We start from the raw sequence: 22941 nt of genomic DNA, 5'->3' as shown, positions 1-22941 counted from the left end.
TCTTCTCCTGTTATGCAGCAAATATAGGTATTTACTGCACAGCACAGATTCTTGCAGACCAGGGGCTTTTTGTTCAGAAATAATTTTAAATTGAAACCATGGCTTCCCTCTTAACTGGATTTTTGACCCATTTCATGGAGATCTCATGCATTCGTCAGTTCTGAAATGCTCTGTGCTGGCAGACAGGGAAGAAGCATCTGTCTGAACCACAAGTTGTTCTGACTATTGATTCTCATCAATCCACCTTTATAAATAAATCACTCTGTTCAGACTGGGTATCAACAAGAGCCAAACATAGTACTGCTTGTAGTAGTTTGGGATGGGAAGGGACCATCAGTGCTCACCTAGTCCAAYCTCCTGCCATAGTCAGGGACACCTTTCCCTTGATCAGGTTGCCCCATCCAACCTGGCCTTGAACACTTTCAATAATGGGGCAGAAACAGCTTTTCTGGGCAACTTCTTTTAGTGACTTACCACTCATCACATAAAAAGTTTGCCCTTATATCCAATCTACTTGGTAAGTTACTAGGTGCTTTTGGTGGTAGATACTAATCAAATGTACAAGGCTGAGCCAGTGAGGTGCATGGTGATACCTTTGGGGTACACAGACACACCAGGATGAGCATCTCCAGAGCCTCTTTGTGCACTTCTGCTTTGTGATTCCACACASTGCATTTAGAAGTCACCTTTAAAGGTGAAGCTATTCTGCTTCAAGTGGTCAGAGCTCACAGTAAAAGCAGTGGTAGTATCAGCAGGAGAGTAAGCATTCAGTGTGCCAAAGAAACAGGTAAATACATAAGAGAAACGTTATTTTAGGAGGGCTCTTGGAAAGAAGATTATTTCCCTTCCTTTGTATATACTGAGTAGAAGGGGTTTCAAACAAAGCACAGATTTTGCATGTCTGCTGGAAGAAGTCACCAAAGAACTGTCTGAAAACAGCACTGAAACAAGACTGCAGCTTTTAAGCCAACATTAGCTGCTCCAACTGTCTGCTCTGATTTGCTCTGATTGTCTGTTCTCATGCCAAAGCATTTGTGTCACTCTTGCAGAGGTGCACATCAATGTGACGCCCCTCTACAGACTTCAGTCCTATTGCAGTCCAAAGTTGGCTTCATTTTCTTATAGAATAACGAGAAATTAAACTAGAAACCAATATCACAATTTTAAAGGTGTGAATGGTATTCCTTCTCATTGCTTTTCTTATTGTAGAAAGGGTCCACAGGGAAAGACTTTTGCAGTAAATAAAAAAGTTCTTTATCAGCAGTTGGCTGAGGCATCAGATTTTTTCAGTAACCTCAGTGCAGTCAGAGACTGACAGACAGGGAGTCTTGGACTTGCAAGAAAACATCCACCTGGCTGATGCTTGTGCACAGATACTTCTCCCAGCACCTCACTGACAGGCAGTTAAGAATCTGTCCCTGAAGTGGCCAAAAGCAGCAGCTCCTTATGTCCCTCTCAAATGGGCTGAGCAGACAATCACACCAAGACAAGCCCACAGACAGGCTTTGAAGCCTCCACGGTTCAGGTTACATTTCAATCCACTCCAACACAGCTTCATGTGCTTCCCATAGAAATCATGAGCAAATCTTTATACAGAGAAGGATTGGAGAACTGGTGCAAAATAATCCCAACAGATTCATGTCAAAATCTCACGTAGGGTTTACTGTCATAGTTTCTGTCCTACAGACCACAAACACATGCATGGGAGATTATGTCGCTATTCTCTGATTAAGAGCATAACCTACATTTCTACAAAGGGACAGATGACATATTCAAGCAAAAAGGGTACGGTTTTTTTGCAGATGTATCACCAGAGAGAGGAGGTATTTGCTTGGAAATTATAGGAAACCCACTTCTAGCCTGTTTTGTGAAAACAAGAATATCCTCTTCTCAGTTAAATGTTATTCTTGACTTTTTTCCACTGCTTACTGCTGACTCCCTTCCTTTCCTTCCCACAAGAGATCAAGAATTAATGAGACAGAAGTTTAAATAAGGAAGAAGATAAAAGCCTAACACACAAGTTATGTTTTATAGTTTTATAGTTTATAGGTGTAATTTTAAGTATCAGTGTGGGAACTGATATTATTTAAACCTCTCAACTATCACATGACATTATAAMATTTGAAGACCTCATAGATACAGACAAAGCTACTTGCTGCTGAAACCACAGGCTAGATCAGCTACAAGCTAGGGCCACATTTAGAGCAAAGCAATTAAGACAGAAATGAAATTCTCTTTCATAGTCACACTGAAAACAAAGCACATAAGTAATATGAACACACATCATGCTGTCTGTGGCTCTGCATGCCATACTTTTGAATGAAATTAATTATTAAAGAAATTAATGTACCTTCATTACTTATTCTTCAGYTGCTCTGCATCCATTCTTCTAATTAAGAACATCGCCTAGACTAAATATCATTATTAAAATAGTGCACCATGTGTCTAGAGAATACCTAATTTTTTGCATTACTGACTCTTTTTTTAGAATTCAGTAGTGATACCTAAGAGATTATATTACAAGTGAGTAAGTTTATTCCAGTTGCTTTCCTACCACATCTTTTCAACTTGAATGTCAAACAACATTAGCCTATTTTGAAACTCTGGATMTATTAATCAGAATTGATTTTCGGTACACCTTTTGTATACAGAAATGCTGAAATTAAGTGTTTCCTACCATTCTTGAATGATCATGCTATTGATGAAACAGTAACAYAAACACAACCAATCCTGTGTTTTACTTTAAAGTAAAAATAAAACAAAGTATAAAACAGGTCTGAAAAAAATGCATTTACCTGGTATGTAAACAACACATCACTTGGTGATCTCCCTAATTTTCCRTTGATGTTAACTTCAATTTGACCTTGTTGTGGTTCATTCATTGGTCCAACTTGACACACAATCCTAAAAAGAAAGAATGCAAGCTTATCTGTTRGAAGTAACAGCTGCCATACCAATGCAATGTATGTGACCTACCACACACACTGCCAGCAGAAGCAACAATTTTGCTTTATCCTATACAATGTAATMCAATGCTGCCTGAAATTCCCAGCAAAACCACCCAAGAATTAGTTGGCTAGTCTGCCTGAAGGCTGGTAAAACTGAAACCTGAGCCCTGCACAGAGCAGCTACTTTAGCAGTCCCTCAAGAGCTTTGCCTTCTACAGAACACTCACATTCAGCCCTTAAGTCAGTTCAAATTCTGCAGCTCAACACAAGGTTTACAGTGGATTTTGTGGTGTAAAAAAAAAAAAAAAACCAACACAAATGAGTCTCCACCTCCTTGATGTAAACATCAGATCATTAGCAATCCTATAATTTACTGTGTTTTAGCTGCTGGTAGTTTTGTTGTGCATCTCGCTACCTTTCAGCTTCAAACTACTGACTTTTCACACTTATGATCAAAATCCCATCAGAATAACTGCTCTCTGAAAATAAATTCAAAGCCAACACATGCAAAATCAGAGGTCAAGGAGCACTGACCAAGAAAACGCTGCCTTAGAACTAACACTGCTGCTGAGTGACAGCTAGGATGTTTAATTTTTTATTTCAAACAAACAGGTAAAACCACAGAATGAAAGCATGAAAAGGCAATAAGGATTTGACACACTTGAAAACTGGGACAAATGCTTAATGGAGAGCTGATAATACAGTTAGATAAGGAAGCATATAGTGCTTGCAGCCTGCTCAGTCAGACAGTTTCATATAGGACACACCCTGAGAATCACTGCTCATTTCTGTCACTCTTTCCCTCTGGGATTATTGCTATTCTTCCTTAAGCAGTGCACGACTGCTTAAAAAAAAAAAAAAAATCCTAAAGTAGAAAAACCCCTCAATCACTCCAAATTACTGGGTATATTGTACTTAAACTGAGACTTATAATAAAAGGATTGTCAAGTCCCTCTGCAGATCACTCCAGACTCTTTTCCTGGGTACTGGCAAATGGACAAAATTCTCTGAATTCTTGCATGTCCTGGCATGTGTATGGCTGCCTGAGCCTGTTCCTCATCATCTCTGTACTGTATTCTTGGAAGTTGTATCTTCATGTCAGGCAGAAACAGGAAACGGTGCCTTTGGAGGAATTCTTACCATATGTCAAGCAAGGGAAAGCAGTCGGGGGCCGGGGCCGGGGGTGTGGAGGGGAACACCGTAGCAGGGATTTTAATTGGAGAAGTTCCCTCCCCTCCCCAGCGCTGGCATTGCCTCCCTTCCCCCACGTTACTAATGGAAAACTACAAAGAATGAGAACAGACTTCTCCAAGGCCAGCAATTAAATCACTGCAGAGCCAGAACGCACCCTTAAGTGTCTTAAATCTTGCTGTGCATGGGAGCAACTTTCTCCTAAAACCATGAGCTTTTTACTGCAGAAGGTTAGGGGAGTAAGGCAAGTGATTTAATTTTAATTTAATTTTATAAAAGGAAGTAATAATAAAACAAAAGAACGGATGAAGACAAAGACAGGAAATTATAGATATCTATTTGAAGATTTTGATAACTTCTTTTTAAAGGCTTCCCTAGTGGAGAACATCCTTCAAAACCCACTAATTTGTTGATAAATTATGTGATGCAAGTTGCATTTGTTCTCACCCATTACTACACTGTCAGAACTTAGGAAACCAGTAATGTTGCTATGATACAAGGAACCAGTCATCTCAGTTCTGGCTGCTTTCCATGTATTTAAAAATATCAAAAAGCTTTAGAAGAAGCCAAGAGGATGGGGAAATTCTTGTAAGGCTATGTTGCAATCCAATGCAGCTTTTGCAAACACTGAAAATAGGGAATGGGAAAAGATGATTGTAAAAAAGTTTGTAATTCTGTAGATAGAAAATAGATGTAAATGCAGGAGTGATGGCAATAAAATTSGGAAAYAGTAAAAAATAAACAGCTATTCTTTACCTTCTTCTGTCCTAGAGGCCTGGGAAACTTCTAAATGCCTGATCCACAAATTGATTAAAGCCAAATATTTTTCAAAAGATAAAAAAAATCACTTAGGTTTCTTCAAAGTCCCTTTCAAAACATGCCACAGGAATAGCAAAAAGTTATTGTGTTACACTTTAAATTATAAGAAGTGAAAGAAAGCCAAGATTTCAAATGCAGCTTTCAAAAGTGAATGAAATAAAAATCACTCTACCTAAAATATGTCATTATTCTTAACATGACTACTGAAACTTCCTACTGTGCTTTTCATCAGCTACAAGAGTATTTCCTTCCTGAAATTAGATGATATAATCTGTAATAAACACCTAGATACCTACCTAGAAGAATTTAGGCACTCTGTTTTTATTTTTGGCACTGCTTAAGAGTGTGACAAGTATTCCTCAAAACATCTACCTGCCTGCTTAGGCAATTCAACACCCATGGATTTGTTGGCTTTGAGATGAAACTCACTCATCTACAGCTAAACCTAAACTCTGGGCTCCCTCCCTGCCCCCAGGAAAGAAACTCTGTGGTTGGACTAAAATCATTTGAGCTTCTCTTGCTTTGCCTACTTTCCCATAAATCTGGTATGCTTGATTTGTGGTTGATTTGATTTATGGTTCAGCTTTAGCAAAGTTTTAATGACTAGATGCACATGTCGAATGTCTTCAATTTAAAAAGAAATAGTATTGATATATCTGCAGTAATGGTTTATGAAAGCTTTTCAATCAAACAAGGAAAAAAATTCTATCAGAAGCAGCATGATAGTACCCCATTGTAATTTTGTTGCTTTATATAAAGAACCAAACATGTTACTTTGAAATGTTATGTTACTATCACACTAGTTCTTTCTTCTGATGATAACCGTTTGCAGACACAATATCATCTTTTCTTGAAACTGCACAGAAGTTCCTTTTTTTTCTTCTAAAATCCCATGGAAAACATTCATCAATTACCTTGTGGAAACAGAGTAGAACTCCTCTTTAAAAAGACATTCCTTGTCTGCCACCATAATATTTTTTACATCTTCTGCTTTTATTCCCAAATTAGATCCCATTATGGTCAAAAGAATTCCACCACTTAGTGGTCCAGTTTTTGGCTCAATCTGTGTTTACATGAGGAACAGAGGGGGGGGGGAAAAAAAAGCAAAGTTAAATACTGCAGTTACTATGATGGTCTTCTATATTATTTAAAGCTACTTTGACTTACCCACATTTGAAATGCAGATGTTTCTTGTAGAACATACACAAAAACATGCTATGCAACYTTTTACTGTTAATTAATCATCTGTTAACTCACAACTAGTATTCATCAGCTGCAGATTTCATGTCTCCTGTGGCAGACTGTTATGTACAAAACTCTTGCTTCGTGTCTATTCTGTTTTAAGTTTGCTTCCTCCACTAAAGTACTGTGATTTTGAAAAGCAAATGGATTGCAGTCTTCTCACAATTCTTCCACAGAACTTTTCCAGCATTTTGTTGTCATGATTTTATCCCCTTAGGTATACACCAAAGCAGTGCACCTTCCTAACACACAGTGCTGCCCCACATGGTGTCTTCAAAAGTTCCTCCAGTCCCCTGATTTTCCTTACAACATCTCACAGTAAGGGGCTGCAGCACATGGGCTGATGCTAATGGAGTAATCTGCAAATAAAATGAGGACAGAGAAGATCCKGCAGCTGCAGTGGACTCCTCAGACTGAAATATGGCCCTAACAGGCACTAAAATCTAGAATATTTGTTGGGAGGCTAACCTGCTTTCCTACAGAATGCTTGGAGCACCTCCAGCAAGACCTTTCCAGGTCCTCAGCTTTGGAGGGTTGCAATTTTGCCATCAAGAAGAGGGAAGTTACTCCTCAATGTCTGCTCCATCTAGATCAGTCTTTCAGGTCTAAGCAAATCTGAGCACAGAGACRTGGCTGCCTCTGCTGACTGCCCAGCCCAGCTCCAGCATCACTTGCTCCATTTTCCAATTGGTTCAACTTCCTAAAGCTTCTACCCACTAGCTGTCCTTTTGCACTCAACTCATAAACAAACTAGCTGAAAAATTACTCAACTGATTGTCTAGATGCTTCCAAATACGTTCACATCTAAAGCTAACATAAGCTCTGAAAGCCTAATATACTTTACTATCTTGAATTTAATCTACAGTAATGTAGGAACAGTATCCAGGATGAAATCTCTCTTACAGACTCATTTCAGGTAGAAAGAACTTCAGGAAAGAAAAGAATCCTTGCTAAGAATGCAAGAATCAAGTGCCACATTTTAATCATGCACTGCTAGKCTGGCTTCTGACACAGTGGGGACAAGGCTTGAAAAACAAGGAGGCTCAAAGACTCCATTCAGTCTCTTATTTTGTGTCTTTACAAATCTCTCACACACATCACTACTGACATAACTTCTTTTCAGCTATTTCAGAGGCTTACTTAACATCCTCAGAAAAAAACCCTGCCTTTCATTATGAACTTGCTTGGATGCTTTCTCCTGAAAAATATTACACTGATAGGGAGAGAAAAAAAAGAAATCTTACACGAGTGATTTCTGGAGGAGGACACGTGTCTGTGGGGGAAGCGTGACAGAGTTTTTCATAAACRCACTTGCTGGGCTTGCCATCTTCTTCACACCAGACACATTTGTACTCAGGGTTGGCAGCGAGGCACAGGCTGCAGTCACTTCGTCCATAGGAGCAGTTGTACAGAGTCACTGAAAGATGAATGGCAAACCCACTTAGATATTTCTCTCTGATTTAAGGATATTCAGTGTCTTTTAGGGAGGAAAACCGACCCTGTTTATAAAGTTCAGTGGAGTCACGTGAGTAATATGTATAGTCTGTACTTAACTCCTGAATGATGCTGAGAGAAAATTGTATTTTTCCTTTATGGAAAAACCTGACAGCCATGTGCAAAGCATGAACAYTACCAAGTAAAACCCAAATACATTTTTGTCACTCAGGCATTGYCAAAACATTCAAGTATAAAGTCTTTACTTTGACTAACCTTAATAACAYATACAACTGTTCAAAGATTAATTAAAAAAATCAAGTCCTCCTGGATCATCCCAAGTCRGATATGGAAGATATAGACTCTGCATGGGTGTCAGTATGGCAGACATCAGCTGGCACGGGACCTCTGCCAGCTGCAGAATTAAAGGAAGAGAGCTGCCTTTGGGGGCTGTTTCCAGGACATTTGGGACTTTCCATAATCATCATCAATGCCTGAACCAAATGGAAAGTTAATACTTAGTAAAGTGTTAACCTTTGTTCAAATTAATACTTCTGCATTTCTCCATCCTTCGCTATTTTCTTGCTTTTGTTTTTGCTTTGGTCTTGAACTGTCATCYTGATGTACTCCTTATTCCTTCTGTAGTGGGGTTTAGTTCTAACTTTTCTGAGCCAAGAAATCACAAAGATAGTCACGCCTCTCCTACTGATGAAGCAGAGACCAACCGTTCCAGGCACTAAACTTGTTTTGGCCCCYGTCAATCCCTAGCACGATGCACAGCCACTGAATAAAATTAATTTTCCCAAATAGATGCAAAGCTGTGAGACAGAGCTCAGTGACTCAACACCATACGGAGAGCCTGAGCTTGCAGAGAACCATATGGAGATGCACTTGAGAATTAGCCCAGAAGAAAACAGACTGAAAAGATGCCACACRTTTCTCTAGGGAAAGTGTGCAAATTGCAGAGATTACCCAGCATGTGAATGCTGTGCCTCACTGGACAGGTGAGATGATTATTTTAAAGAGGAAAACCTCTTGCTCCCTGCTTTTCTGCTCCTGCTTTTTTCCCTGCTTCTCTTTACACTTTGCTGCTCTGTATTTCTGGCCACACAGTATCTCACCCTCTGCCACTGAGACTCTGGCACTTTTTGAGTCTTGTAAATCACCTTCCCAGAGCAGCAGAAAGCTTTTTAGGTTTCCTCCTGTGCTCTTTCAAGAATTAAATGTGCTTACAGATGGGAATGGGGTATACAAGACAGAGACTCAACATCTTCCCTTTCCACTTCCCTTTTACATGTCTCAAGAAACAGTAGCCTTAGTGACATTGGATTTTTTCAAATGAGGTTCATATTTAAAGATGCAGGAAATAAATGAAAGTAAACAGATGCAGTCAAGGATAAATCCCTTTGAGATGCATATGGTAAAGGCCATTAGAAAGGTCTGTTTAAAACAAGCTTTTACTCTCAGAGGAGCAGCACTGKCAAAACCACCCTCCAATCACTAACATTTCAATACACTTGGTATCTTCCTAGATAACAGCAGCAGCAGCTTTTAAAATCTAATTCCAAGAGAYGACCATGTCAGATTTCTACTGAAATGAAAAAGTAAAATGAGAATGCCAGTTTTCCATTATTTTGTTCAGCAGTGGCCTCATTCCCCTGCTAGGCATGAGCAGTATTGCAGATGCCCAAATCTTGGCTAGTCTCTGCCAGGTGCAGGAGAACATGTAACCTTATCCAGACAGTTTTTCTCTAAATGCTGTGTGTTTAAAACCCTCAGCATTCAGTTTCACAGCCAGTCTTTAACACAATAACCAGCTTTTACTCTTTCCCTTATAATGAAGAGTTAATGCAATGATGACACCTGATTTTAACCCTTCCTACCTCTATACATCATATCCACTTGATTTCAAGGACCTTTACCAGCACAAAATCAGCTGAAGTATTATTAGAGGTGCATGCAAAACTGAGGGACTCTGGCTTTTGTAACAAGGAATCAATGAGAATGAATCAAATGGATGCCCTATCTCTATCTTGAATTTCCAAGGAACTGATAAGCACAAAGCAGGAGCAGCATCATTTGCTTCATAAACCGAGCACATCAATATGGAAGTCACAATTGAGTAACAATTATAAACCAAGCAATATTTCCTGCAGTTTTTGTGTCAGCTRTCCACTCTGTATGTTGGAGGAAATATTGTGCTGGGGAAAAGCACCAGACTGACAGCCCTGGTGTGCTGCTGTTTGCTTTGTGGACAGTGGCAAGGAAAATTTCCTTGCTCTGAATTGCTTCTGTAGGAACCAGATTGCTTTCTTATTCCAGCACTCTGAAAGATTGCCACTTCACAGACACTTGAACAGGAAATATTGTTGAGCAAATCTTCCCCTTGGCTTCTTAAACCTGGCATTTCCCACCCAGTCCATCACATGGCCACCAGGTACAGCATGGGAATGTATTTACTGAATTACTTTATTATCCTTCATTGGATGGACAGGGATTCTTACTCCATCCCTCAGCAAACAATGCCAGCACGGCAAAGTCCCCATGTCCATCACACTCAGTTGCATAAATGCAATGGAGAAAACCACAGCCTTAAAGCACCAACCACTCCCCCTCTTCGCTGATCAGCTCATTATATGTACCAGCAGCAAGCCACTCATTAGATTCAGCCTCTTATCCATCACCTTGAGATGCCAGCTGTGATATCATTGATAAAAGGGACAAAGGATAAAAGGGATATATTGGATTTCACACTGTTCAGAACCCCTGATGGCTTGAGATGTAAAAACACTATCATAACTTAGTATTCACTAAGTGTTATACAAAGAAAAGGTTCTTTCAGTGGCAGGTTCAAAGGTGCTTCTCAGCAGCAACCATATACCCAGAGCCAATTCTTTTCAAGATGCATAAAAACACATTACGCTCTGGATTTTATATAGTAAGGGAGTCTGGCAGTCAGAAAGATTTTGGATTTTTAAAAAACCCCTTTTATACTAAAAAGAGACATTTGTTGATAATTTTTCAATTCCCCTCTTGCAAGGGTTCTGTATTTCAATTTGAATGATAACAGTTCTTTAATAATTTAGCTACCTTTTTTTTTTTTTTTTTTTTTTTTTTCCCCTCACTTGGCAAAAAAACACTGGGGAATATTTGGTCAAAATTTTGCAGTCTTAAACAGGACAGCCTCTGGAATGGAAATTAAGACAGTGCGAGATAGTAATATGACCTCCCTGTAACATTCATGCCAGGTACTCTTTTAAGTCTTTTAACACTGCACACAGAGCCATAAGGAAAATCTTCTAATAACATAGTTCATGCTGCCAGTATGAAAGGGAATAAATTTTAATACTGTACAGTTGGAAAAATAGGGTCTGCAGATTGAATCTGCAGAGGAAATTACTTGGGGCACTAGTATTTTCCTGATGCTGACTCCTCATGCAAATAACAAGAGGGTTGCCTCATGGTTTTTGCAATATTCTGCCTTAAATGTCAGCCCAAAGTGCAGGGTAGGTCTCAGCTCCTAGATACTGCTCCATTGATTTTCAAGGAGCTTCCTTACCTCAGCTCGAGGTTACTTACAGACATACAGACATAATTGCTGCATTGTTTTATGTTGAAAGAAATGAAGTTTATATTCATAAAGAGATTTTTAACAGAGATCAAGTCTTTGTGCTATAATTTTTAACTTATTTTTAATAGAAATAAATGAATACAATAATGAGCTGAAAACAAACTGAATGTTTCTGTGTATTGCTGATTGCCAACAGACATAGAGACTGCAGAACCTGTCTGAACTGAGACACAGCTAAAATTTGAGATTTCAGGTGAAGTCCATATGAGTAGTGGTGAAAAGGATCCTCTTTCTGCTGTTTGACCAGGAAAGTTCATTGAGGAAAGGACTATCATTGAAAAAAAAAAAAATCATCAAAATACTTAGTTAAGTTTGAACCGTGGAACTTTGCTATTAGGATTGACCTGCAGAGTAAAAACAATCTTTAAAATCACAGAATCATAGAGTCAGAATAGTTTGGGTTGGAAGAGACCTTTAAAGGTCATCTTGTCCAAATCTCTGCAATGAGCAGGGACATCTGCAACTAGATCAAGTGATTTTTGACATTTTCCTGTGTACAGCTATGAGTTGGACTTGATCTTTGGGTTCCTTTACAACTCAGGATATTCTGTGATTCTATGACTCGACACAGAGGCCATCCAGCCTGAACCTCAGTGTTTCCAGGCATGGGGTATCTGCCAGCCCTCTGGTCTCCAAAACCCTGTACTAGCCACTATGAAGAAAATTAACTCTACCCCAGCTGAAATCAGCACAGCAACCTGTGCTGGTGTTTCATCAACCTCATTGTAAAAAACTTCTTCCCTATATCTAGACTAAATCTATGCTCTTTCAGTGCAAAATCAATATCCCTTGTCCTATAGCAACAATCCCTGCAAAATGTTTGTTCCCGTCCATTTTGTAAGCAACCTGTAAGTACTGAAAGACTGCAATAAGGTCTCCATGGAACCTTCTCTTCTTCAAGCTGAACAACCCCAAATTTCTCWGCCGTTCCTCATAAGAGATCAGCCTTCTGATCATCTTTGCAGCCCAAATTATGAAGAAATTTATTTTTTCTTACTGTAATTAATCTCCCTTCATTCCCATATTTCATACTTACCCATCAGTTTGCTGTCAATCTTGACCTTATCTGTTTTTATGTATAAGTTAAGTTGTAGGGTCTCATTTGCACTATAGGAGAACTGGAAAAGATGACATAATAGAGATATTTATACCTTCATTTGGCAAGGCTAATTTMATGCATTTTCTATGATTCTCAGTAATCAGACCTGTGAAGGTTTTAAAAACTCTCCCAAGCCTTATGGCCTTTTTTTTTCATCTTGGCCAAATACATTTATAGAAAAATGTTTTAATGAACCTAATCCTTCACAATCAGAATTTTCAAGTACCAAGGGACAGCAGTATCTGAATTCTCTCTTTTCATTAATTTAATTTACATTTGGTTGTAAGTATCAAAGCAGCAAAAGTACTGTTCAGAGGCAGCAAGTATAGCTGCTGACCCTGCTGAGTTCTCCCTTCCCACACCATCTGGCCCCATTGCTTCCGTGGGCACAGCAGACTCGCACCGCATGGAGGGGAAATCTCTTGCATCTTTTGCAGTGCAACCCCCTCATTTTACAGCCAAATCACAAGGTTCACATGCTCCAAGACATGAGCTTCTGCTCATGCTGAAAGGCAGCAGCAATGAYGATTGTTGGGAAACAAGAAGAGCAAATAAAAATACAGAGGCTTTATAAAGCAAATGCTTTGTGCTAGGCACAGATGATGCATAAATGCTCATTAATTCTCAAAACTGCTGTTAGTGATCTTGTAAGACATTAAGTTTAAAGTCAGCACAACATTTGTGAGTCAAACTTTGAGCTTAGAAAATAGACTATTTTTTAAATATTATTTTCTTTCTCAGTAAAACAAGCCAGARTGAAAGAAGCATAACTACTAGGTAGCCAAGCAACAACATATTACCATTCTTACCATTCCCATTTTTACAGTTGCAAAACAGGAAAGATAATGAATTTGAATGTGGAGAGKGAGAGCACAGAAATTCTTGTATTTTATCTGCAATGATTTCACTAGATTGCATAAAAAGTGAGGAATAAAACAGTAATGGTCTTGAATTCCTCCAGAAACAGKTCAATAATTCCATGGGTTACATGGATACAGAAACCAAGGAGAAAGATTGAGGGCTTTGAGGGGAGACTTCAAGAGCTCTGAGCCAAAATTGCTGCCTTTGACGACTACTCCCAAAGGAGAATCTCCATCAGAAGTGCTTTTCTTTTTTGAGGGAAACACATATTACCTGTGTAATTCTAGACACATGTGGCTACTGCAACAGTTTACAAGAAGAACTGAGCATATTTAATAGGTTAATCATATTTTCACATTTACCTCTTTACTCASGAATGAAAATTTCCCTTCATCTGACTCATCAACAGAGGCTTCGAATTCAAATTGGCTGTTTCCAACCATGAATCTTTTACCCTAAGGATGAAAAAATTTCAGTTTAGAATTTYTATAGCATCACCAAGCATAGCAAAATATCACCAGGCGATATTCTGGAAGTAATTCAATCCAAGTGCAGAAGGCTAACCAGTTACAGTCATCATCTAAAGCCATGCTGAAATGCTGAACCAGAGCAATCTGTGACTTTGCYGCACTCCTCCAGCATTCATGCACGGTAGGCACACCAAGAATTCAAGGAAAGCAAGATCATACTTAGCACTTTGTTTTAGGGAGCAATGAGAAAAAGCTAAGAGAAGTGAATGCTGGATGGCTTCACACATCAGATGTGTTATTAACAGAGTTGGATGAGTTCTGCCCTTTAAGGTTTTCTCTTCAGGGATCCTGGGCAGAGCAACAATGCAAGGGCTGCACAGGAAATTGGAATGAACATCTCTGGGCTCTTGCTGCCTTTCTCCTGCCTTACCATGATCCAGCTGTATTTTCATAGGACAGTCATCGATAACTGCACTAATGTAAGGGTATTCCTACCTCCTAGACATCTTCTTCCCCTCTCTTCTCCCTAGATCCTAAATCTAYTAATTCCTATCTTTAAGGCCTTTAYTGGCTTTCACTGCCCTGACAAAACTCTCAGCTTGGCTGTTCTGTGATTCAGTTGAAGAATTTAGCTGGCTAAAAACCTCACCTCATGGTATTGTTTCTGTTCTGGGTCATTCTCCTGCCCATAGGACAGATATTCAACCAGCTTTGCCAGAAGAATGTTAGAAAGAAGTGAGTAGCAASGGTATTTTCAGACAGTAATGGTGRTAAAGAAGRACTCACTGRGGGTCAAGACAACCTCASCTTTACAGGATCACAAAATGSGTTGGGTTGGAAGGGACCTTCAAAGATCACCTAGTCCAACACCCTGACAGAGACAGGCAGGGACATCTTTCCCTAGACCAGGCTGTTTAACCTGGCCTTGAACACTTCTAGGGATGGGGTACGCACAAGTTTCTTGAGCAACCTGTTCCAGTCTCTAATCATCCTCATTGTCAAAKATTTCCTCCTTATCTATCTAAATCTATCCTCTTTCAGTTTAAAAAATGTTGCCCCTTTTTCTGACCCTATAGGCCCTGGTAAAATGTCTCGCTCCATCTTTCTTATAAGCCCCCTTTACATACTGAAAGGCCACAAAAATGTCTCTCAGGAGCCTTCTCCAGGCTGAACCACCTCAACTCTGTCAGYATTTCCTCATAAGAGGGGTGCTCCAGCTCTCACCCTCACCCTGATAGTTTCCATGTCTCTTCTCTGGACCCATTCCAACAGGTCCACATCTTTCTTGTACTGGGAACTCCAGAACTGGTGCATTACTCCAGCTGAGGCTTCAGGAGAGTGGACTGGAGGAAGATAAATCACCTCCCTCAACCTGCTGGCCACACTTCTTCTGATGTAGCCCAGGACACCACTGGTTTTTCAGGCTGCAAGTGCACAYTRCCAGCTCACATCTAATGTTTCATTTTCTCCACAGRGCTACTCTCAATCCATTCAAGCCCCAGTCTGGATTGATATTGGGGATTACCCTGACCCAGGTGCAGCACCTTGTCAGTGGCCTTGCTGGACTTCATGAGAACTTCACTGTGGATGTAAAGAACTAGTCCCTGGTTTTGACCAGACCCATCTGAGTCTTGGAGCACATGACAAAAAAAAAGAATGGTTTCTCAGTTCCTCCTTTCTGCTCCGAAGGCTAAGTACAATGTCTCCTGCTATCATCTAAGTCTTGTGTRTGAGCATCTTATCCTTTTTACTTGTAGCTACTTGGTCAGTACTGGAATCACAGGTAACTCATGGGTCACTACATTTATGTAATCAGTGCAGTGGAAAGCTTTTCTATTGTACCTTCACTGTGACAAGYTGGGCAGTGGATGAGCCCACCAAGGTTTGGGACTGAGAAGAACAACATGTTTTATCCAGATAAAGGCCCTGACCTGAGTCTCTGAGTAATTATTTTATAGAAGGAAGAAAACCTTTTACTTCTTTCTTCTAGGAAGCCACCTATAGAAAATAAGCTATTGACTGACCTCTGAAAAGCCTTGCCTGAAACTTTTACAGCCCATTCTGCCTTACAGAAAACAAATATATAGTCCAAGCTTTAAAGCATCTCCTTACAAATAATTTTTTAACAGAAATGATGCCTCATTTTCCCTGCCCCACATATTTTAAACATTTATTTTTCAGAATTCTGCTGCTGCTGTGTAAGGCTTTCCCACATGCTTAACAGCAGGCTCTGAGAGAGGAGGGGAACTTTCGTATGTGTGGCAGCTGATACCTGGAGTGCATTGAAATCAGGAGCTGCTGTATCAGCCTCTTGAGTAGAAGGCCACAGAGCTCACAGTCAGTAGTTCTGGTGCAAGAGATGTGTAGCAAACACCAGGCATCAGGTTACACATCAGACACACACGACAAAGACAAATCCAAATGGGAAATTACTTTTAACGAAAATCTTTGGCGGGCTAATAAGGTTATCCTGATGCTGGTACATCTGTCTCTCCTACTGTGCCAATCTTTCAAGGACTCAGCTGGAGAATTCCTCTCAGAAATTGCATGCAATATGACTGATCAGTACTAGCTTCCCTCCCTCTGCCTGTCCTGGATGGGGCTATTCCCAGAAGAATGACAACAGCTTGGATTTATCYCTCCTTCCTGCTAAAATTCTTTCAGAGGAAGGAGGGGCAGAAAAATAGTCAACAGCTTCTCTACTTTTAGTTTATTTCCCTCCTGCAGAAGCTATCATCAGGAGACTTGATCATTGTACTTAAGCATTTACAAGTTAAGAGGCACACACAAAATGTGTCAGTGATCTTATACTTCCACCATAGCAGTTTCTRTACCTCCAGAATAGAAATAGTTCTGAATATAGTTCTGCAATCACAGTTTTTTTRAAGCCATTTACCTCTCCTACTCAGTAAGTAAGCCCTTCACTGGTCATCTCCACCTAGAAATGAAGATGCTTACAGCCACGATGTTGGATAGTGCACTTAATCACCCATGGCAAGGATGGGTGTGCATTGCCCTTTAAGGAAAGCACAGATTAAAGCAAGATAATAGAAACTGTAGTTCAAAGGGACAATACAACATTAATATGTTTGCATGTTTTAAAGCAAGAATTTAGTCAAGGAAAACAGAGGGAAAATGGATGCACCAATGTTCTAATCAATAAAGACATTAAATGTGCTCATAGCTGACTGCCAGCTTCAAAGACGCTGTAATGCCCAGCATATCTTGTGGCAAAATTGTTCCACATGAGAAGCCAAATGGTATTTTGCATTTGGGCTGTGGGCCAACCCCTACAARATATCCATCCATTGCTTCTCCTGAGCCACCCTGTTTTCCATAAGATGTTTACCAAAGGCTGAGTGTAAGTTATGCCCTTATTYAAATGAACTCTTTCAGTCATCAAAGTTACTGCTTCTGATAGCACAATCCCACAGGCATAAGTGCCTGAATGATTACAACTATTTCATGCCTTATTTGTCTGTTAATCACAAATATTAGAGGTCTGTGTATACAGCTGTAGTAACYGTATGTATCTATTCAAGTCCTGTCACTGAAGGCACTTTTGTTTTGACTTAAAAATGCACCTCTGCACCAGGATACATGGAGCTGATCCCATGACAGAGATGACATTTTCACATGGCTCTCACCCAAGAAAAATTACTCTGACACTCATAATTTGACACTCATTGCTCTGACTTCTTACAGAGACTTGAACTCCTTGTAAGTCTTACCAGTTCCAAGTTAAATAAATACATTCTGTAGGCAAATTGTTAAACACTGCTACCCAAGACAAAAAATTGAATCTACAGGAYGAGTCTCTGTGTTTGTTAAATGCAATTGATATCTCACAGAATTAAAAAAAAAGAAGCAACCTTTTTCCATTCTCTTTTTGTTACTAGTGGTTCAGAAAGATTAAAATGCTTATTCATAGAATGATATTCTAAATGAAGCAGTTTTTGCATTCCTGCTGCTGTTTTTCCTTAGAGGACAAGGCTCTGCTAGAAGTCAAATTCAGCACATCTAGATTATGCATCTGCCCTGAATTTGTTCCAGAGAGAGAATGGGCTCTTCCAATTATACCAAGGTAGCAGGAAACTATTTTCCTCTTGGGCAGAAAAGCAGCTCTTCACGATGTTAAACAAAAGAAATACAAGCATAATCTCTGAAATACTTTCCAATTTTTAGCAAAGAGAGCTGTGGGTTTAGGAGAGGTGCAGTGTACTCTGTGCACAGCCAGACATCCTACCAGARACCACTTCTGGCATCTTGAAGAACAGACCGAATTTGCCAAATTTGCATTTCATTATCTGCATGTGTTTTATGATCTTCAAACAAAAATGCCAATTTTTGAACAAACTGTTTGTATAGCACAGTTTTCATATRTGTCTACAGTAGTGACACACAGCATGGCTTTCAGATGATTATAGTGCTTAAGGGCTGTTTTTTCACTTCTCTGAATATCCTTCTTACATTGCTGCTCTTCAGGCCTGTTGACCCTTTTCCATCCCWTGGCAGGAATAGCAGAGGTGATAGAAGGAATTTAGAAGCTATACAGTGCTTCAATTTGAAAAASGAAAAAAATCTCTCAAAAAACAAAAACCTTCTTTCCCTTGATAGATGGCCAGTTAAAGAAATCAATGCACTCCCCAGTGCATTTATCTTCAATTCACATTTACACAAGGACAACATAGAAATATAGAATAGAAACTCATAACAATACTTGAGCTATCACCTAAAAATGGTTTTTAAGCTTCATTTTTATCCAACTAACAATAACATTTTATGCTTTGTCTAGGCTATAAAGTAATTAAAACCCTGGGGTCTATCTGACTTCTCAGAAGCTTTGCAATTTATTTTTTGTAAGCAAGCACTAAGAAAGGGAAGTCTTTGATATGGTTGAGAAAATACCTGATCTTCTGGTTTGATGGGCACACACACACACAAAAGCAAAAGATTATTTTATCCAAACTAAGAAACATTTAATGTCTGAGTACATTCTTGTGTTTGAAAGGTGAAAACTCAATTAAGCACTGAGTGATGTCATTCTAGAACAACAGCAACAAAACCCACCAAGTACTTAATTAGAAAAAAAATGAAACATACACAATTCCTACATTTCCTCTCATTTCATTAGATAAAAAAWTAATAGTCCAATGCTTTAGTAGGTCCAACTTACATCCTTTAAAATATCCCCTTCATTTTAGTAGTTATTTTCTCCAGCTCTGAGCCTCCCGTGCTGATGACGCTACCACAGTAACAGTATTATATCAAACTTGAATGTTTAGCTCTTTTCTTTCTTTAAATTACAAGCAGGATCTCCAASACACATGAACGTATGCTTTAGTTTAGGGGTGTGGATGCAGTTTAAGAAGCATTCAAATGACAGCTAGCTTTGAATTAATCTGCTTACCCAATAATAATCCAGATGTTTTCCCTCAAAATACACGGTTGTTTTGTACTCCATAGGTATTATTGGAGGGTCAGGGTCTAGAAACTGTGGGCAGTCTTCYTCCTGGGGAGAGAAACATTTTATATGTTATTACAAATAAGAAGTCTTATCACAACAAGCTCCAATGGCCTTTGGACAATAGAATGATTGTTCTGAAGAACTTCATGCTTAAAATACAATGACAGATTTGATTACACCCTTTCAAATTAGACATGCTAAAAATGACTGCAGYGTATGTCAAAGCTGTGGGTGATTATCTCTCCCTGCCTTGAAATCTCATTCCTCCCATTGAAGCAAAATAGTAAAAGGAACAGAAATATCCTTTCAGGAGTTATTCAGTCTCACTGCCCCTCCTAAATCACACCCTTAAATTCCCACCCCCACACTGTCACTAAAAAAAAAGCACCTTACACTTCTGGAGTTAACTTTAGAATCATTTTCAAATGCCAACTGGTATGAGAGATATAGCAAACAAAATATTGAAGTGTTCTAATAAAAACCCTAATAAACTTATTTTTAAACATTACCATATTTTGTTTAATCACATCCGGTGCTAAAGAGGACTCTTCACAGATATGTCTCTTCCAGTCCCACTGGCAATTCCATTTATTGCTTGCACAGGAATAGCATCTACAAATATAACACAGTAGTCATGACACATTGTCAGGCTTTTSCCCCCACTAACAAGAAAAGTAAATGCAATTCCTTATTTATTCATGGAGGGTAGATCAGTCTGTTATAGTGTCCTTAGGATATTAAGCTGAAAACTTCATAAGAATCCCAAAAAGCTATTTTATCCCTTAGTTAAATATTTGAGCAAGGATTAGAAAACCATAGCATTTACACAAACTTTGAGAGCAAGCCTGAGAGAACCGGAAATTATTTTGTTCAAGCTTCATACATGAGGATGAACGAAAGGTTTGGATGGGCTGCACCTGCCCTGTTTGAATGCACTGCAACCCAAAGCACCAAACTATCATTACAGGGAACTAGCAGGCACACAGCTGTCCATGTTCCTCACCTGCAGACACATTAGCAGCTACAGAAATGCCAACATGATGAACTGGCCTTAATTATATGTGCCATGAATATCTCTATGCCCTGCTTTATGTTGCTGGCTCACCAGGTGCCCTTCAACCATTTTTAAACTCAATTAAAAAGCAAGAAAAAGGGTTTGGACACTGGCAAATTTCGAGAGTGCCAAAGGCTTAATTATAAAATGATTGAGTAACTCAGGTGCCAGTTACCTATCACACCAAGATACAGGATCTAAACACTTAAGAAGCTGAAATACTTACGGCTGATTTTCAATAAGATTCATTGCTTCTTCACAGTCATAAAAAGGGTAAGTATGTGATGCAAAAAAAATCTTGTTCTTTTCAAAGGTTAACTGAAGTGGAACTGAAACATGATCTATCACAAAAGAAAAAAAATATCCAAGTGGTTGTTGAATTCTTCAGCTCTTTCGCTGAATGATACAATGATAACAATTTTATTATTTTACAGGACATAAGCAAATATTTAACTATACTGYTGACACTCTGGATCTGGTGACTTTAAGTCTTTAAGTTCTGTTTTGTCTTTTTAAGCTTTACAAAATTTTACATAACACGGTTCTCAGAAGAAGAGAAGAGATAGAAAAAAGAGAAGAAGCAAATTAAAGAATAGCYGTCTTTTATGGAAGTGTTTTTCAGCAGTGCTATCATCATGCTAGAATTTTAAAGAGTCTAGAAGAACAAGAAAAACTGAGTAAGGACATAATTGAACACAGATGAAAACTGGCACAAGAACACGCATTTTAAATAAAACATTTTCTTGAATATGAATATGTCTGCATGTAAAATTACTTCTTTCATTTGTGAATTAAAACTGTTGTCAGGTGAATTCAAGCAAGTGATCTTTGTGGTTAATACCTAAGAGTGCCTGCCACACTTACCACAGACACTCGTGAACTTCAGTTTGCTGTACATGATTTGTCCACAAATGTACTTCTCTTCTGCATTATTACCAAAGAGTGAAACTGTTTGAAATACCTTTTGCAGAAATCATTAAGCCCTTATGACGAGCTATTTCACAAGCTATTGAGCAATGTCAAACTCTGCTTTCCTTGAACAGGTTCTTGGAAGAACCATCAGCTGCTTGGCTGGAGGTTACCTCTGCTTGCACTGSGTCCCCTTGCACATTTCAGACTCATAGGAATGATGGGGATTTCCTAACAACAGGACTGAGAAAAGCATCCTTCCTAGAAATGTTTTTTTTTGGAATCAACCACAATCAAAGTAACCCAGACTTTTCCAMCATCAATAGGGCTTCTTAACAGTAACTGGATGGCTCAGGACTTTTTGTCACATGCTGCCAGGAACATAYGAAATACCATGCACACAAATACATTAACGGCAGATGTCCAAATGATGGGGCCAGACTGTTCAGACAGAACAAGGAGCAATGACAACAAACTGAGACMCAGGAAAGGCCATCTGAATAGGAAGACAAATCTTTACTTTGAGGGTGACAGAGCACTGGAACAGGCTGCCCAGAGAGGCTGTGAAGTCTCCTTCTCTGAAGATATTCAAAACCCACCTGGATGTGATCCTGTGCAACCTGCTCTAGTTGAACCTGCTTTAGCAGGGGGGCTAGACTAGGTGAGATCCACAGGTCCCTTCCAACCTTAAAAATTTTGTGACTCTTTATTTGTGGATGCCTGCCTTCTGCTGGTATCTGCTGGTGTCTGCTGACCCTTTTGAATATTCCTTCAGATGTGTAACCAACTCAGAGAGTAATATTATTTCKGCGTGACTTGCTTACTCTAATGCTTCTCTGACTTCTAATCTTACATTTAATACTGGACAGCATCAAGACATCATGTTTATTGATCCTATTGCTTTATGTCCTGTTTTAAATAATATTTAGGGAATGTAAACTGGCCCTAAATAACGGAGTACTTCTTTAACACTCAGCAGAATCTGATACCATGACAGCTAGCTCAAGAATGAGATTTTAACATAATTACTCTCCCTGTAACTAAACCTAGATTTTTACCTGTTTCAGGCTTAAGAGAATTGAAACTTATCTTAACAAGTCCTTCCATGTACCATTCTGACAGTTCATAATACATATAAAAGACTTATCCTCGGGGGTATGTCTACAGGCTGTAGGAGCACCTGTTTTTTGCTTGATATTTCTTTTCAGATTTTTAACCTTGATACATAATAAACAGTGTTGTGTAGTGAATTTCATTCCATGTGTTTATGCATCAAGATGTASAATTGAAGCATGAACAAGCACTACCTAGGAAATTGCACAGAATTATGGCTGGCAACARAACTTAGGCCTATAACCATTGGTTTAGAACAATGATGCAGACTTTAATTATATGATCAAGTATTTTTCCACCGAGCTTACTGCTGCAGAAGTTGGAGGACAAACAGAAGAAGAGGCAGAAGGAAGGATGGCCTTGTGACATGAACCAGAAAAAAAAGCCACTGAAGTACTGTTGACTAGGGCAAAATGAAGACATGAGTCATGAAGTCCTTCACAGCTGAAGCACGTATGCATCTCTTCTGTCCCCACAAGTCAGAGTGCTTAGGCTCAGATTACAGTAACTGGGTTTTGTTTGTTTTGGGACACAGAACAGCACTGCTCTGGCTCCCTGTCCATGTCCCTACCAAGCTACTGTTTCAGGTTCCTGGCATGCTAAGAATGCTACAGCTTGTAAATACATSAACAGAGAAAGTTTGAGCAAACTGACAGTTCAGCAGCAGATTATCTGGGGAAAGGGACAGGAAGAGGAAAAAAAC

General features: G+C 39.2%; 1 protein-coding gene across 5 annotated transcripts in view; it reads right to left on the bottom strand.

Moving 5' to 3' along the window:
• Window positions 1–22941, bottom strand: part of PLXNB2 (plexin B2) — a 248393-nt gene that overhangs the window by 44214 nt on the left and 181238 nt on the right. For all 5 annotated transcript variants that reach the window (XM_057378720.1, XM_057378730.1, XM_057378741.1 and 2 more), the window contains 8 exons: window positions 20443–20557; window positions 19672–19774; window positions 19106–19207; window positions 13588–13680; window positions 12302–12383; window positions 7445–7617; window positions 5873–6021; window positions 2796–2904 (listed from right to left, as the gene is read on the bottom strand). In XM_057378720.1, coding sequence (XP_057234703.1) covers window positions 2796–2904; window positions 5873–6021; window positions 7445–7617; window positions 12302–12383; window positions 13588–13680; window positions 19106–19207; window positions 19672–19774; window positions 20443–20557 — 926 coding nt within the window. The remainder of the gene's footprint in view (window positions 1–2795; window positions 2905–5872; window positions 6022–7444; window positions 7618–12301; window positions 12384–13587; window positions 13681–19105; window positions 19208–19671; window positions 19775–20442; window positions 20558–22941) is intronic.

Source organism: Malurus melanocephalus, unplaced genomic scaffold (genome assembly GCF_030028575.1).
Source record: "Malurus melanocephalus ecotype Western Australia unplaced genomic scaffold, MMel_1.1 scaffold_11, whole genome shotgun sequence".
In the NCBI taxonomy this organism is placed as follows: Eukaryota; Metazoa; Chordata; class Aves; order Passeriformes; family Maluridae; genus Malurus; species Malurus melanocephalus.
This window is presented reverse-complemented; position numbering and strand designations above follow the sequence as displayed.